The sequence below is a fragment of the Aptenodytes forsteri genome, unplaced genomic scaffold (assembly GCF_000699145.1).
Source record: "Aptenodytes forsteri isolate BGI_AS27 unplaced genomic scaffold, ASM69914v1 Scaffold120, whole genome shotgun sequence".
Lineage (NCBI taxonomy): Eukaryota > Metazoa > Chordata > Aves > Sphenisciformes > Spheniscidae > Aptenodytes > Aptenodytes forsteri.
This window is the reverse complement of record NW_008795938.1, coordinates 2,264,261-2,279,594: the sequence shown is the minus strand read 5'-3', so window position 1 is coordinate 2,279,594 and position 15,334 is coordinate 2,264,261. Positions and strand designations below refer to the sequence as shown.

Below are 15,334 nucleotides of genomic sequence, written 5' to 3'. Positions count from 1 at the left end.
TACTGCCTTTGTGTTGTCTTCAGTTAGTCAGTGAACAATCAGAAATTGTCAATTTTGGCCAACAAAGGCAAAGGCATCAAAGGCTTTTTGAGGGCTGTTTCACTTCCAGACCACAATTTTTTAATTGCCCTTACTCACCTTGGTGAAACAGAAGTTCTTTCCATGAATATATCCCATGTTGTCCATATTATAAGGAGATTCCTCTTCATTGTTTTCACTGCAGCACTTACATAGCGCATGGCTTGAATTAAAGCACCGTTTACTTTTAGCTTTTATGTATAGGTAGGAGTGAGGATGAGGCAAAATCATTAGAGCTTCTGCTAACAATGAGGTGAAGGTAAATGATTAGACACTTGAAATTCTTGTTAAAGACCTTGTATTGCCAAAACACTTTGAAAATGTGATAATACATCATATAATCTCAGAAATCCAAACAAAATTTATTTCATAAAATGTAATGTGGTCATAGAAAGAGTCAGAAGAACAATTAAAAAAATCAGAAAACTATAAAAAATTGCTTATTTCTAATCACTTAAAGGGTTTTTTAGATTTAGAGAAGACTCAGAGAGAGACAATACCTTGTCTTCCAGTGCAGTGGAATATCTGCCCGTTGTTGTGAAAAAGAGTAGTTACTTCAAGGAAGATTCAGATTACACTGGGAAAATACCTTCTAACTGTTTGAATAGATAAGCCTGAAATAGTCCATTCACAGGAACGCTCCCTCTCTACAAATGGAGATTTCTATGACTGCAAAGCATCCATCAGGAAATGTTAGTGCTATAATTGGCTATTCATTTAAACAGAGGGAGAGGCAAGACACTATCTTCATGTCCTTTCCAGCTTAATTTTATATTCCTATGATTTTCTCTGACTTTTCCTTTCTTTTACAAAGTTTGGTACCCAATTTTTAAATTAAGATATGAAAGATCAAGGAACACTGAGATTTTTCTTTTAATAGTTATCTTTCTTCAGATGAATAACTGCCTGCATAATTGCCTTTTTCGATATATGCTCATATATGCTGTTTTCCACACAGCAGATAAATCAAAGTCATCTCAAACTGAACAGGAGAACAACAATCAAGATTCAGATGCTGAAGTCCTAGAAGAGAAGATTGGCTTAGCCAGGGATCAGGTGCTACATAGGTATGTTATATGAAGTACAAAAAAGTTGCTTCAGCCAGATGTTTAGGCATGTAATTCATCTGAACCTCATATGTGATCCATGATAGTACTGTCATGCCTAATGTTAAGAATTTACTTAGGAGTTTCTCTAACATGAAGCCTAAAGAGTACTTTCATTGTTGGCACAATATAAATAATTTTAGAAGATAAGAATTCATGTGTTTTGCTCTTCCAAGGTATTCTTCCAAGGAGAATTTCTTTTTCAGATATGTATTGCATGAACCATACGTATACATATATGTATATATATGTATCTATGCATACATATATCTGAAGTGTGTCATACATCATGTGACTGCCCTTGAGTGAAATGCACTACATTTGAGTTACAGATTTTCTAAAATGGTATCTTCCAGTTTTATATTTATAAAAAACAACTAGTTTTTCATTTTTTTGAATCATTATAGATGTTTAACTTTACATAAAGAACAAAATCAAGAACAAGTTTTGTTTCTAAATATTTGATACTATTAACTGTTTCAGACTATTATTTCATTGATTATTATTTTTAGTTGTGATATAAGAAAGTAGGTTTAGCTTGTGACAAGAATGAGTAAGAAATATAGAAGACTAGTTAACAGTAGGATTTTGAAAATTCTCCTGTGTTGAAAATGAAGGGGTTGATGTGGATGGAGTATTATTTTGCAAAAAATATTGCCTTTTATTTTTCAGATATGTATTGCATGAACCATACGTATACATATATGTATATATATGTATCTATGCATACATATATCTGAAGTGTGTCATACATCATGTGACTGCCCTTGAGTGAAATGCACTACATTTGAGTTACAGATTTTCTAAAATGGTATCTTCCAGTTTTATATTTATAAAAAACAACTAGTTTTTCATTTTTTATTGAATCATTAGATGTTTAACTTTACATAAAGAACAAAATCAAGAACAAGTTTTGTTTCTAAATATTTGATACTATTAACTGTTTCAGACTATTATTTCATTGATTATTATTTTTAGTTGTGATATAAGAAAGTAGGTTTAGCTTGTGACAAGAATGAGTAAGAAATATAGAAGACTTGTTAACAGTAGGATTTTGAAAATTCTCCTGTGTTGAAATTGAAGGGGTTGATGTGGATGGAGTATTATTTTGCAAAAAATATTGCCTGGATTTGTTTTAGTATTAAATTAGATGGTCTGCTTTTTCTTTTGTTTATTAATTTGGGAAAATATTTTGTTTTCCATTAGTTAGATTTTAATTTTATACTTTAATATGATTTTTATAGAATTTCAGGTTTTCTAAACACATGGCCAAAATTAGAGAAATGGTTTTCAGTCCATCAAAATATTCTAGTGAAAGTCAATGCAGAGACAGAAGAAAGTCTCCTGTGTGAAACAGTGAAGGAAATTATAATGGAAGAAATTGCCAAAAAACAGAATGAAAGTAAGTTTTCCTGTTCTTTTTACAATTCAGTAAGAAAAGACATTGTTCTTTATAATTAATACTAATGATCACTATATAAAACTGTATGGAAACATACATTTTCACTGGCCCTGCAAGACTTTGGGGATATGTGAGTTAGTGATAACTGCACCAGAACTTTGAACTTTTCTGTTGTGTTTTTACCTTTTCAGAGGGTATGGGCCAATTTCACATAATTGTAAAGATCATTTGAGAAAAAGTTTTAAAATATTTAAAAGAAAGTGTCAATTTGATTTATTTAAATTCCATGAAGTAAAGGATTACTAAATTCAGACCTTTCTTCCTGGTTTAAATATTACAGCTAGCATCTTCACCATATTGGATAGCATAATGGTATAAGAAAGACTAACTTGCCATTATCAACCTATATTCATTTATCAGCAGCAGCTTAAAAACATGGATAACTTGGAGTGTTTTTGACATGTGTTTTGGTGCATCTTTATTCCATTTTTTCTCTTAATCACCCAAAAGGAAAGAATCCTTTAAAAATAAAAAAGGAAGAAAGATGAAGAATCCAGGGGAAAAGATGCATCAAGTAAACCAGGATTAGTAGACTTCTGAATAACCATTTTTTTTCTTCATAATTATGACAAGAAAGTCTTGATGAGTTTTCTACCACCAAAAAAAAAAAAAGTATTAGCTTGAAAAGCACTCTTAACAGTAAAAGTTTAGATCACTACTCCAGCACAAGGTTTCCAGTTCATGAAAAATTCTTGGGAATATCACATCTGACAGAAAACTGGAGGGAGCATTTTCAAAGAACTACCTGGTTGGAATTGCTTTTTTTATGTGCTTGATATAATTCATAGCCCTGATGGAGTCAATGGCAAAATTCCTATTGATGCAAATGGAGTTGAGGTTTTCTGGTGAGAAACCAGCTATCTTGCAGAAGTACTGTAAGGACTATTTACTCCCTGTGGAGAAATAATCCCTGTGGTCAGTTAATAATGTCTAATTTCATATTTATGTTGATAGATTCCAAGCTGTCCTTCACTATTATCTTGAAATATCCTTCACTATGTCCCTGAAATCATGATAGTTATAATGAATCTCAGAATTGTATCAACACCACTGACCTTGATCTACCTGGTAAAGAATTTGTTTCATATGCATACATACTAATTCATTGTCTTCCTGTTTCTCTCACAGTGATGGTTTTAGAAAAGTGTCAGTCCTGCAAAATATAAGCTTAACTGGGAAGTGATTTTATAACTATGGCATCACTGATTTGATAGGTGTATTTTATGGTGAACAACACCTAAGTAATGAAATACTGAATCTGTTCATTATTTTGAACTTGTCAGAGTAGCATAAATGTCTAACTCTGTTTATTGATACTTAGAATACATTTGAAGGTACTAATTGTACATTCATATACCAGGGTCTGCTCAAGAAATATCACCAGATAAAAAGCTTTTACCAGTTACACGTCAAGATTTGCTTCCTCCCATTCCTGTGGCACCACCACCAATTGAACCAGGATCAGAGGAATGGATTTATGTAGATGAACCACTTCCCAAGGTACCTTCGTTCAGGATTAAAAGTCTTAGATATCAAAATGTATCTTTTTCTCAGGATTTTATGCATATTCTACCTAAACCTTTCGTCTCATTGCATGTTGTTTTCTTCAATATTTTTCAATGAAAGATACACAAGTACTGTATTATAAATATCTAAAAATGCAAGTAACAGTTGCTACTAAAATATATAAAATAAGGAAACACTTTAAATTTTTGATCATTGTTTTTTTCTAAATTCTTCACAATGATGATGAAGAATAGCACATGGATGCCAAAATAATAATACTTTTTAATTTTATGAAATACTAGCATAGACTTACTAGGCCAGTTTCCTGTCTCTGACAAGGGCCAGTTGTGGATCTCGTAGGAAGAATGTAAGAATGGGGAGAGCGTACACTGATCTTTCTCCTAGGATACTTTCTTCTAACATGTTTTCCCTGTGGACATCTTCCTAGTTTCCAATGATCTGAAATTTAGGGGTTTCCTGAGATGACTTTATGTCTGCATCTTTGTGTTTAGTAGCTCTCAGTAGACTTTTCTTCCGTGATTATGTCTAGTTGCTTTTTTTTGAAGCAATTTACTTTTTGGCCTCCATGATATAGCCTGTATAATTATGCTAATTAAAAAAAAAATTTTCTGTCTCCTTGCTTTAAACCTGTTGTTTGCTTGGGTCATTTGATGACCCTAGTTCTTGTATTGTGAGATACAATGAATAATAATTCTATAATCACCCTCTGAAGGTATTTAAGATGGGACAGGCATCTATTACATCTTCATTTTGCTCAGTGTTGCTTTGCTCATCCAATCCAGTCATAATCTCTTTAACGCCTCATGTGGAGCTGTTCATATGTTCAGTCATAATTCTTGCCCTTCTGTCTGTCTATTCTAGTTCTAATATAAATTTTTTGAGATAGGGAGCTGCGACTGGATGCAGTATTTGAGAAGTAGATTTAAAGGGTGCATAATGATGCTTTGTATTTTGTTCTGTAATTCCTTTCCTAATATTTACCAGTTTTGCCTTCATGGCTGCAATTAGCTCGCATATGCTGGCTTTCCGCTGGCCATGGGCTTTATTTTGCATTTCATGACAGTCAGTCAGTCAAACGTCATTTTTGCAACACTAGACAGTCAGCTTAGATTTTTACCAGCTTGAACAGTTGTGTACCACCGAATTTTGATACTTAAGTACTCACTTGGTATCTTCACTTAGTTTATGAGTATATCCAAACCCACAGATACTGGAGTATTCTGCTGGAATTTCTCATTCATTTAAAATACTGCCACTTTTTTTTCCAAAGAAATGCACAGGATAAACTGTATGTTGGTACAGTGTCTATAATCAGTTGTAAATAGTTGTACAAGAAATGTATAAGAAACACATGGTGAAAAAAATCAGTAATATTATTTAATGAAATAATCTTTCTTATATTTGCTAATGCTACAGCTAGATGGGTTACCAAGAAATACATCAATTAATTTTGATGTTTTTAAAAAATTCACAGGAGATACCTGGCTTTTTAGTACCTTACTGGGAAATGGTAGAAAATGCATATATGAATACCATCAAAACTATACTTAGATGTCTGAGGGATGAACAGCACTCTGTGATTTATTACTTAGCAGACGTTAGGTGAGTATAAATAGTAGCTTATTACATTAATATTAGCATTTTGTATTTTCCCTGTGGCATTCTATATGTCTTTTAAGACCAAAATTCTTTTTACCAAAATTTACAGAAAAAAATTCCAAGATTATTTGAAGCGTCCAGATCTCAAGCAGGAGTTTGTATCTCAGTGGCAATCAGATTTTAATTCAATTGCTGATGACCTACGAGAAGATGAGGAAACAAAAGCAGAACTACACCAAAGAGTTACTGTAAGTAAATGGCAAACGTTGTAATATACCCTAAAGTATTATTTCATTGTATACAAGCTTGATGTAACATGAATGATATTACTTACTTTTTTTTCCTTTTTACCACTCTTCTTAAACTGTTTCACTTCCTCTTGTACATAAAGTGTTCTTCACAATTATTTCTTTGGTTTTTGGCCATATCTTATGTCTTGCTTCTTTTTTTAGGTTATACTGTAGTATTCTGGCATATTGTAAAATATATATTTCTCTGCTTTCTTTTTCTTTATGTTTTATGGTTTTCAGAGATTTTACTCACAAGTTCGGACATTTCTAACACATTCTAACAAATCTTGGCAGTCATTTAGTTTTTCCATAAATGAAATATGGCAATATATGTTTTCTAAAACTGATCATACAAAGTACAGAGAATTTATTTGAAATGTTTTGACTCAGGTAGATCTCTGCTAGGTCATACGTGTCCTGAGAGTTCTTCTTCACAAAAATCCGTAAGGGTAATGGTCCTAACAAGTTCAGAGCCAGATTTAACATAAGCAGGAAGTAGAACTGTCTTTGAATTTATCAGATTCCCATTTCAGAACAGACATCGTTTTTAGTTGAAATCATATCAGGAAATGCTTCCAGAAAAGGGGAAAAAAATGCTGGCAATATTATTAGTTGAAGGGAACATTGGTGGCATCATGGATGAATTCACCAAGATGGAAAAAGCATTGGACTTCCTTTTCTATAGCATTATTTCAATAAATGAAGTAGAGGACTTAAAAATCATCATCCATATTCCTAATTTCTACTAAATGGAATTATAAAAAGACTGGAATCCCTCTGTCCTGTATTTTAGAATGCTAAAATCTAAAATATTTGACCTTTCACTCATAACAAAAATCCATGTTTGACATTGTCTATTTCAAATTAGGTTAAGAGGAGGTGATAGTCCCATATGATGCAGTGAGACTCAGGTACTGTGATAAGGCTAAGCACAGTAAGTAAGGAAGTTTGGAGCAAATACATGATTTCCAGAATTTCTGTTTCTGAATGACCCATCCTAGTCCTTGTGGATCCCAAATCTGCTGGTGAATGTGAAGATGATACTTCCTCTATGCTTTTAAGTTCTGCCTATTGTACCTCCCTGAATGTGAGAATTCTATCATCCATCCTTCACTGATGCTAGAAAAGGAGAGGGAGGAAATGAAAAGAGTGATAATCTGTGGAATGTTTTACCTCAAACATTTTCAGCTTTCCCAGACTGCTCAACTCTGTCATCTCAGCTGGACCCTTTCTGAAACACTATCCACACTGGAAGCTGCCAGCTGTGAAACCTGAAAACAAATTTGTCTGCTATCAACTGAAAAATGTAAAAATCCACCCCATTTTGTGATGTGTGAAAAATTCCTCAAAGGCCTAAAGCCCAAAGGGGCAACCAAGGCTTTGGCATCCTAAAGGTCCAAACTCAGAATCACTGTGGATAAAATACACTTCAGCAGCCCATCTCTGTTACACTCTTTCAGCAATTTCTCCAACTTCCCTCTCACTCCATTGCTATCATCAAACATGGTCAGTCACTTGGTCCCACTACTTCTCTTGTTCCAGATAGGAGAGGACTTAGCACATGCATCCATTTTTTCTTTTTTTCACCCACCTGAGTACAAGGAAAGAAGGAGAGAGAAGCTGCTTCACTTTGAAAAGAGGAAGAGTGGTGGGAGAGAAAGAGACATAAAGCATGCTTTTAGCTTCTCCCAGAGGAAGATACCTCACTGTCTCCCTCTCCAGTTATCTCCGCTGCTTACAGTGAATCAAAACTCTGACTTGAATAACATGAGGACAAAGAAGAAAATGCTCCTCCTTACGTGTCTCAGGAAGGTACTGGAAAGAGCTGTACATCCATTTGTACAAAACATCAGTTTGTTTTGTTTGTACAGTATTGGGTTTATGTGGCAAGGTTTTGGTAGCAGAGGGTCTGCAGAGGTGGCTTCTGTGAGAAGACATCAGGGGCTGCCCCCATGTCGAAAAGAACCACTGTCAGCCGGCTCCAAGACAGACCTGCTGCTGGCCAAAGCTGAGCCAATCAGCAATGGTGGTGGTGCCTCTGTGCTAGCGTATTTAAGAAAGGGTAAAAAACTGTGTGGCAGCTGTGAGAGAGGAGTGAGAAAATGTGAGAGAAATAACTATGCAGTCACCAAGGTCAGTGAAGGAGGAGGAGGAGGAGGTGTTCCAGGCACCAGAGCAGAGATTCCCCTGCAGCCTATGAAGACCATGGTGATGCAGGTTGTTCCGCTGCAGCCCATGGAGGACCACAATGAAGCAGATATCCACCCTGCAGCCCGTGGAGGACCCCACACTGGAGCAGGTGGACGTGCCCTGAGGGGAGCGGCAGCCTGTGGAGAGCCCACACCAGAGCAGGCTCCTGGCAGGAACAGTGGCCCATAGAGAGGAGTCCACGCAGGAGCAGTTCTTGAAGAACTGCAGCCCATGGGAAGGACCCACGTTGGAGAAGTTCATTAAGGACTGTATCCCATGAGAGGTACCCCACTCTGGAGCAGGGGAAGAGCATGAGGAGGAAGGAGTGGCAGAGACGATGCATAATGAACTCATTGCAACCCCCCATTCCCCATCATCCCTGCTCCACTTGGGGGGCAGGATGTAGAACAGTCAGGACTGAAGTTGTGCCTGGGAAGAATAAGGGGTGGGGGAAAGGTGTTTTTAGTTTTGTTCTGTTTCTCACTATTCTGCTCTGTTATTAATTGGCGATAAATTAAATCAATTTCCCCAAGTTGAGTCTGTTTTGAACGTGACAGTAATGGGTGAGTGATCTCCCCATCATTATCTTGACCCACGAGCTTTTCCATCATATTTTCTTCCCCTGTCCTGTGAGGAGGGGGAGTGATAGAGCAGCTTGGTGGACACCTGGCAGCCAGTCAGGGTCAACCCAGCACTGCAAAACAGATAGGTTGTATGCTTATATGTTTTTTATTCAGTAGCATATCCTTACGTGTATATCCTACAATGTGGACAACCATGAATATCTGATAGCCTTACACCTTGGCTACCTTCTATGTATGCCATCACTGATGTGTTAGGTAGCCCAAGGACTGCTCATTTGTTAGCTTCCCTGTGACTTTTGTCCAACAGAGAACAACTGGATTTGTCTGAAGTGTTTGAACAGGGGGAAACAGTCTGACATATCAGGCTGAGACCAAGACCTGGTGAATATGGAATCACTTATCACCTGAAGCCTAAGCTCCTCATTGCACGGCTAGTAGTCTGGAACACCTTTTCTTTTTATCCCAAAACAGGTCAGGTGGGGTAGAACTGCTTGAAGCCCAAGAGACAGCTCATCTTAGTGTACCTTAGCACTGCATTTAACGAGCACTCTTCTATTCCCATCGCCTCTTATTACATAGAGGTCTGTCACACTATTTCCATGCCAAGATGGCAATGGGGAACAGAGGGTTTGCATGCATGTTGTATGCTTAGTAGGTTTTCAGTGCTGTCACTGAGCCATATAGTGCTGCTGTTAGATATAGTCAGTAGTTGAAGAGCCCTTAGTTATAAAGAACGTTAAAGAAAAATGTCATGGAGCTGTCCAAATTGGAATAATACTTGAACTCTGACATAATTTTCTCATAATTTTTCATATTGCACATCCCATTAGAGTGTATTAGTTAGCAAATCATTCAAGTGGAAAGTTGTTGGTGCAGTTGGGAGCTTAGCTATTCATATTCTCATGTCTTTGTCTAGCTTAGATAGGTCTTCTCTGCCTGAGGAAAGCAAGGCAGCCTACACATTCATCTCATACCTTTGTATTCTTCTCTCTGGCACATTTGTAAAGCTACTTTCTGTCAGCTCTCTGTAAGCACATGACTTATTGACCAGGCTTTGACATTTATAACAATAAGAAAAAGCCCCAAATGGGAAGATGCCCTATGCACAGAAAAAAATATAGGTTTTAATAATAAATATAAAAAAGGTATTTAAGTTTTATTTCACAGTTATTTCTCATATTTGATTTTGTGTTTTAGGACCTAAGAGATCTTCTCTGGGATATCTGTGATAACAGAAGGGAAGAAGCAGAGCAGGAACGTGCTGGTATCATGAATGATGGCTGGTTACCAGATCATAGGGGGATTGCAATGAACCATTTCTTTTCACTTATGCAGGTATGGATCTACTACGGAGTCTGCAATGAAAGGGGACAATGAATTAGATTTGGAGGACCATAAGGCTCAGAGGAATTTCATATGGTTGGCTCCAAATAAGTGAGAGATTGAGAATTAGATAAGCAAATGCTTATGCTTCTTCTGAATTTATCTAGAAAGTTAAGAGACAAGAAGTAGATGATATTCCATACATTTAACTCTTTGGCAGGCAGAAAAACTTAAGAAAAATACCATTGTTATTGTCCAACCTCCCAAACTTTCCATCTGTAGTGTATAGTGCTATTTTTTGCAAGTTTATCAGTCCAGTGAATCATCCGAGTTTTGTAACAGAAATGTTGGAGCTGTTTATCCTTCTGTGATCATATTGACATCTGCTCTTAATTTGCAAATTATATAATTCACTGCTGTTGTAGACCCACTTGCTGTTAAGGTTGTCCTGTATTTCCCATATCACAAAATTATTTCAGTTGTAACTTCACCAATGTGGCTTGAAATTTTATCTACAGACTGAAAAAAAAATTGCAAGGAATGTTTTTGAGAATGTGGTCATTTGTTGCTCTTAAGAAAATCCATTCAAATATGACCCAGCTTTCACACATCTAACTTTAAAGTTTTCAAGAGACCATCTTCAATTAGTTGGCTCTCCCCTCCCCCACATTAAGCCTTTCCTCTCATTCAGCCTGACCATCAATTACTTCAGTTCCCGAAGTAAAGCAAGATTTTCCTGTGACTGCTGTTCTAGGTGCATAAATTTGGTTTAGGGCTGGACTGGACTGGAACAGACTAGACTAGACTAGACAGGCTTTTCTTTAAACTAGACTAGACTAGACAGGCTTTTCTTTAAAATGAGTGACCATTCTGTGAAAGTTTTGGCAACTTTAAAGAAGACAATGAAAACAATGCTTTAAACACGTGCCATGTGATACTAATTTGGCTGAAAAATCAAGCCTAAGCAGCTTAGGGTGGGCTTCCTCCCTTTAATTCTCTGTGTTATTTTTATATGTTTAATAAACAAGGGAACCACTCTTTTATCTCATATGTGTGGTGGTAATTTAAGTTAAATCTGTGAAGTAGTCAGGTCAGCTATAGTAAGGAAATTATTAACTCGTTTTCAAAGAGCCTAAATAATGCCCTAATTAAAGAGTTAAGGCCACCGACTAAAGAGAGAGGTCGAAATATCAAATAACTGCTGACTTTTATATTCATGTATAACTTTGCAATCCTAATTCTCTTCTAGCAGAATTTCATGGACATGTATGATGCAGTCCAGAGAAGATTCACTATGAATCTGATTTGATCTGTCTTGTGTGGCTAGGCAGAACAGCCATTTAAAATTACGAATACATGTATTAACCATATATAAGCTTTTATTTTCCTATAGGAAAAGGCAAAGGAAACCATTTTTACTTTCTTTACTTAGCATATATTCCCCCAAATAAATGAATTATTAATGCTAAAACTACAGAACTAAAAATATAATAACCATATCTTTATGTTATGGCTTGTTTGAGAAGCAGCCAAAAATAGGCTTCTTTGGTCTTGAGCTCTCTGTCTGTGGGTTTTTCTGTGGGAAGTTACATATATTCCCCAGGTGGCTCTGTTACTGTATAAACACATAGATTTGTATAAATGCCGTTTATCAGATTTCTTTCCACCTTTCTGTGTACACACTGTTATGCTAGAAGATAGTTTCTCCTTAATTTATGGATAAGTGCTGGTTTACACCACAAAGGTTTTATCCTTCGTTTTGTGAATGTGGTTTTGTGCATTTTCCCATGAATATTTAGTACTGTTTTGTCAGTTAGAAACTAACACCATACTGTATCAATAAATCAAAACATGACAGGTGTTAAATGTTTTTTGAATCTTACTTGATTTCTTCCAAGATGATTCACAGAAAAAGATCTTCAAGACATTTAGGTCAGTAAAGTCTGTTGATTTTTTTGGTTCAGAAAAACTGTATGGCTTTTAAACTTTTCTCCATCCCTTAACCCTTTTTATTTTATGCTGTTAAGGATTTTATTTTTTCTAACATAAAGATCCCTATAATTTGTTGGTACTAGTATGCTTGCTACTATAGAAATACCTATACATCAAAATATATTGTAGTTAAATTTAATGCGTCAAACACTATTGTAAATAATTTTTCCTATTCTAAGAACTAAGATTTTTATTAATCCTTAGAAATACCATTGTGAAGACACTATAGATGCAAGTAGGAGTACGCATTGAATACACTATAAATTTTCAAACAAATATGGTTACGTTTGTTGCTCTCTCTCAAACTCTTTAGGATTTAGAATTGCTTCTGCTATCAGGTATTTAAAAATGTAACAGAAATTTGTTCTGTCCTGTTTTGAATTGCAATCTTTCTGTCCTTTCTTCTTGAGGTTGAAGTGGATCGTTTCCAAGATACAAAGAGACTTCTTCAAGATTATTATAGGGCAATGGAAGGAAAAATCCCAACGGATGACAGTCAAGATTTTACTAGAATCCCATTGTTAGATATTATTGATGTAAAGCAGAAAGAAGATCAAAACAAATCAAGAAGGTAGAAATGTGTTATTAAATTATACAAATATCAACAAATACAATGCACTGATAGCTTTGTGGGTGTATGTGGAAATATATGTGTGTATTTTTCAAAGGATGGGGAAAGAAGAATTTTTAACTAGGGATTACGATCAAATGATGAATCTTGAATCATCTTGTAGGTTTAATTTACCTCTGATTTTTTACTAATTTACCTATATCATTTTCACTAATGCATCTCTGAATTATAAAACATTCTAAAAGCTGTCTTAGAAAGAAATCTGCTGTAGAAATGTTTCCTACTTCCCTCTGTTTTGCTGACAATCCTCACATAACTAAGTTAAATATTATTATGGAACATTAACAGGTTTAAAATTGGCACCAACAAACATAATTAAATAGGTTATGTAATGACAAATATAAATCAAAGCATCCTACAAAGATGCACAGAACTGAATGCCATATTAAAAGGTAAGGGATACCATCAAATAACTTCACAATATCAAAAATGCTGTCCGTAGTGACACCTGCTTTTTTAAATACTTACAGTTCATTTAGAAACTATCTGAGTAATGGAGCTGTGCTTCTAGCCCATGTGGAATATATCAGCAGATCACACAGTCATTTGATGAAGTTTTATCCATCTACTATTATTCCTTAGCTTCTGTCTAAACTAGACAGTTTTCTTGTCATCCACACATTTCACCACTTTTGGTCATAAGGAAAGTTCATCCCTTTTCTGTTGCTATGGTAAATTTTGAAAATAACGTTCTCATTCTCTTAGCATATTCTCCAATGTAGTTATAAATTAACACATTTTATAAAGGGGGGTGTGAATTATGCCTTATATTTTATTTTTAAGGATTCCTCTAGTTTCTTGGAAACTGCCTTCACCAGAAATAAATACTACAAAGTCAAAAAGCAAGGGAACTCTACAGAAGAGTGCTAAGGATGAGAATTCTGAAAATGGAGTGGACGCTTTTGGGAAAGATGAAAATCTTATTACTGATACATGGCAAACAGCAGTAATAGCAGTATCAAATATGGTAGGGAATGTTTTATTTACTTAAACATTTCTGGATTGGACAATCAAAGCCTCCCAGTTTAGCCTCACAGTTTAGGCAGCCTAAACACACAGCCTTCACTCTGTGTATCTCAATTTCATGCCTCTTGCTCCACCACTGATATTTCCATTGAATATGTTTGCATTTCTATGAGGAAAATGTTGCAATCTGTGTATTATCAGCACCTCTATATTTATAACTGACCCTTTCATTCCATTACTGAGAGAAATACTTTGAATGTTGACTCTATATATCTGCTTCTTCCATGATAAACTCTCCCCTTATCCATCAACAGAAGTGTGAGAAGAGGGACAAGTTTTATCCTGTGATGCAATATTTGCTCAAACCTTTCACAACTTCAGAAGCTATGGTTACATTCTTTTTTATATATAGCTAAAAGTAAATTAGGTGGGCTTTTCAAATGGTTGGTTTCTAGGTTCACTTTTTCTTTTATCTTTGATCATTTTAAAATGTTAATTTCTGCACCCTTACAGTGTAACTGTAGTCTTGCTTTGCATACTGTTGATTCTTACATTTCTCACTTTTTTCTAGAGTACAGGTAATGGGTTACAAGAATTAAAACCACTATCACTCTGTCTTGCATTTTTGCTGTAGAATTTTATTTTTGATAAATAATCAAAATGTAATCAGTTTAATTAGTTAAAATAGCTCCTTTGTTTTATTTATGTGTGTATGTCTCAGCAAGTACTTTCAGGAAGTATACGCTATTTAAAATAGTAGTTGCATAGTGTTGATACTAGGTATTTTACTATGTGTGACTATGATATCAAGGTAGCAGCTGAAATACAGTCTAAAGAAATGGAGGAAGAAAAAGAACGTCAGCAGCTAGAACTGAAAGAAGATCTGAAATCTTCACAGACACTGTCAGGCAAAGCTACTGGGAAAGATGCCAAAGATGCCAAAAAGCTTTCTCCCAAATCAGCTACTAAAAAGAAAGGTATTTGAAATGCAGACTTTGTTTTAGCACTGCTTGAAATTATTGAAATGTAAATATGTCGGTTATACAGAAAAGAGTAAGCCAAGACATTTAATTTGGATTTAATTCCTCTTTTGAAATGTCAAATGTGACATATCAATGTGAAAACTGGTAAAGGAGTGCAGAGGCTTTTGAATGGCAACTGCATTTATTTAATCATATGTGTTGTCATTATTATTATGTAGGAATAACTATTCTAAATAGAACCTAGAAAGTAAATATTAATTTTTCTCCATGTGCTCTTTTGGAATTGAATAGTTAGAACTAGTTTATCAAATTAAGTAGAATTCCATTAAATTCTGCCTACTTTCCAGCCATAAGTCAAAATATTTCAAATATTAAAATAAAAGTACTGGAATAGAATGGATAAAATATCCAATACCCCAAGATATTTTGGAATTAATTTATCAGCCATATAGTGGCATGGATCTATCGAGGTCCATCATTTTTATATATAACTGTAACATGGTGTAAATAAAGAACATAAAATCTAATGGCATATGTAGTCCTAAAAAAGAGCAGACTCCCATTGAGGTAGATCTTGCTCATAGGCCTGCCAAGAATCTGTCC

The 15,334-nt window shown here is 35.2% G+C and overlaps 1 protein-coding gene across 1 annotated transcript in view; it reads left to right on the top strand.

Moving 5' to 3' along the window:
* The window catches only part of SPEF2 (sperm flagellar 2), a 94,775-nt gene that overhangs the window by 41,233 nt on the left and 38,208 nt on the right, over positions 1–15,334 (top strand). The window contains exons 16-24 of the mRNA XM_009285176.1: positions 1,037–1,145; positions 2,429–2,586; positions 4,007–4,146; positions 5,648–5,775; positions 5,882–6,020; positions 10,034–10,171; positions 12,562–12,722; positions 13,566–13,749; positions 14,560–14,725. Coding sequence (XP_009283451.1) covers positions 1,037–1,145; positions 2,429–2,586; positions 4,007–4,146; positions 5,648–5,775; positions 5,882–6,020; positions 10,034–10,171; positions 12,562–12,722; positions 13,566–13,749; positions 14,560–14,725 — 1,323 coding nt within the window. The remainder of the gene's footprint in view (positions 1–1,036; positions 1,146–2,428; positions 2,587–4,006; positions 4,147–5,647; positions 5,776–5,881; positions 6,021–10,033; positions 10,172–12,561; positions 12,723–13,565; positions 13,750–14,559; positions 14,726–15,334) is intronic.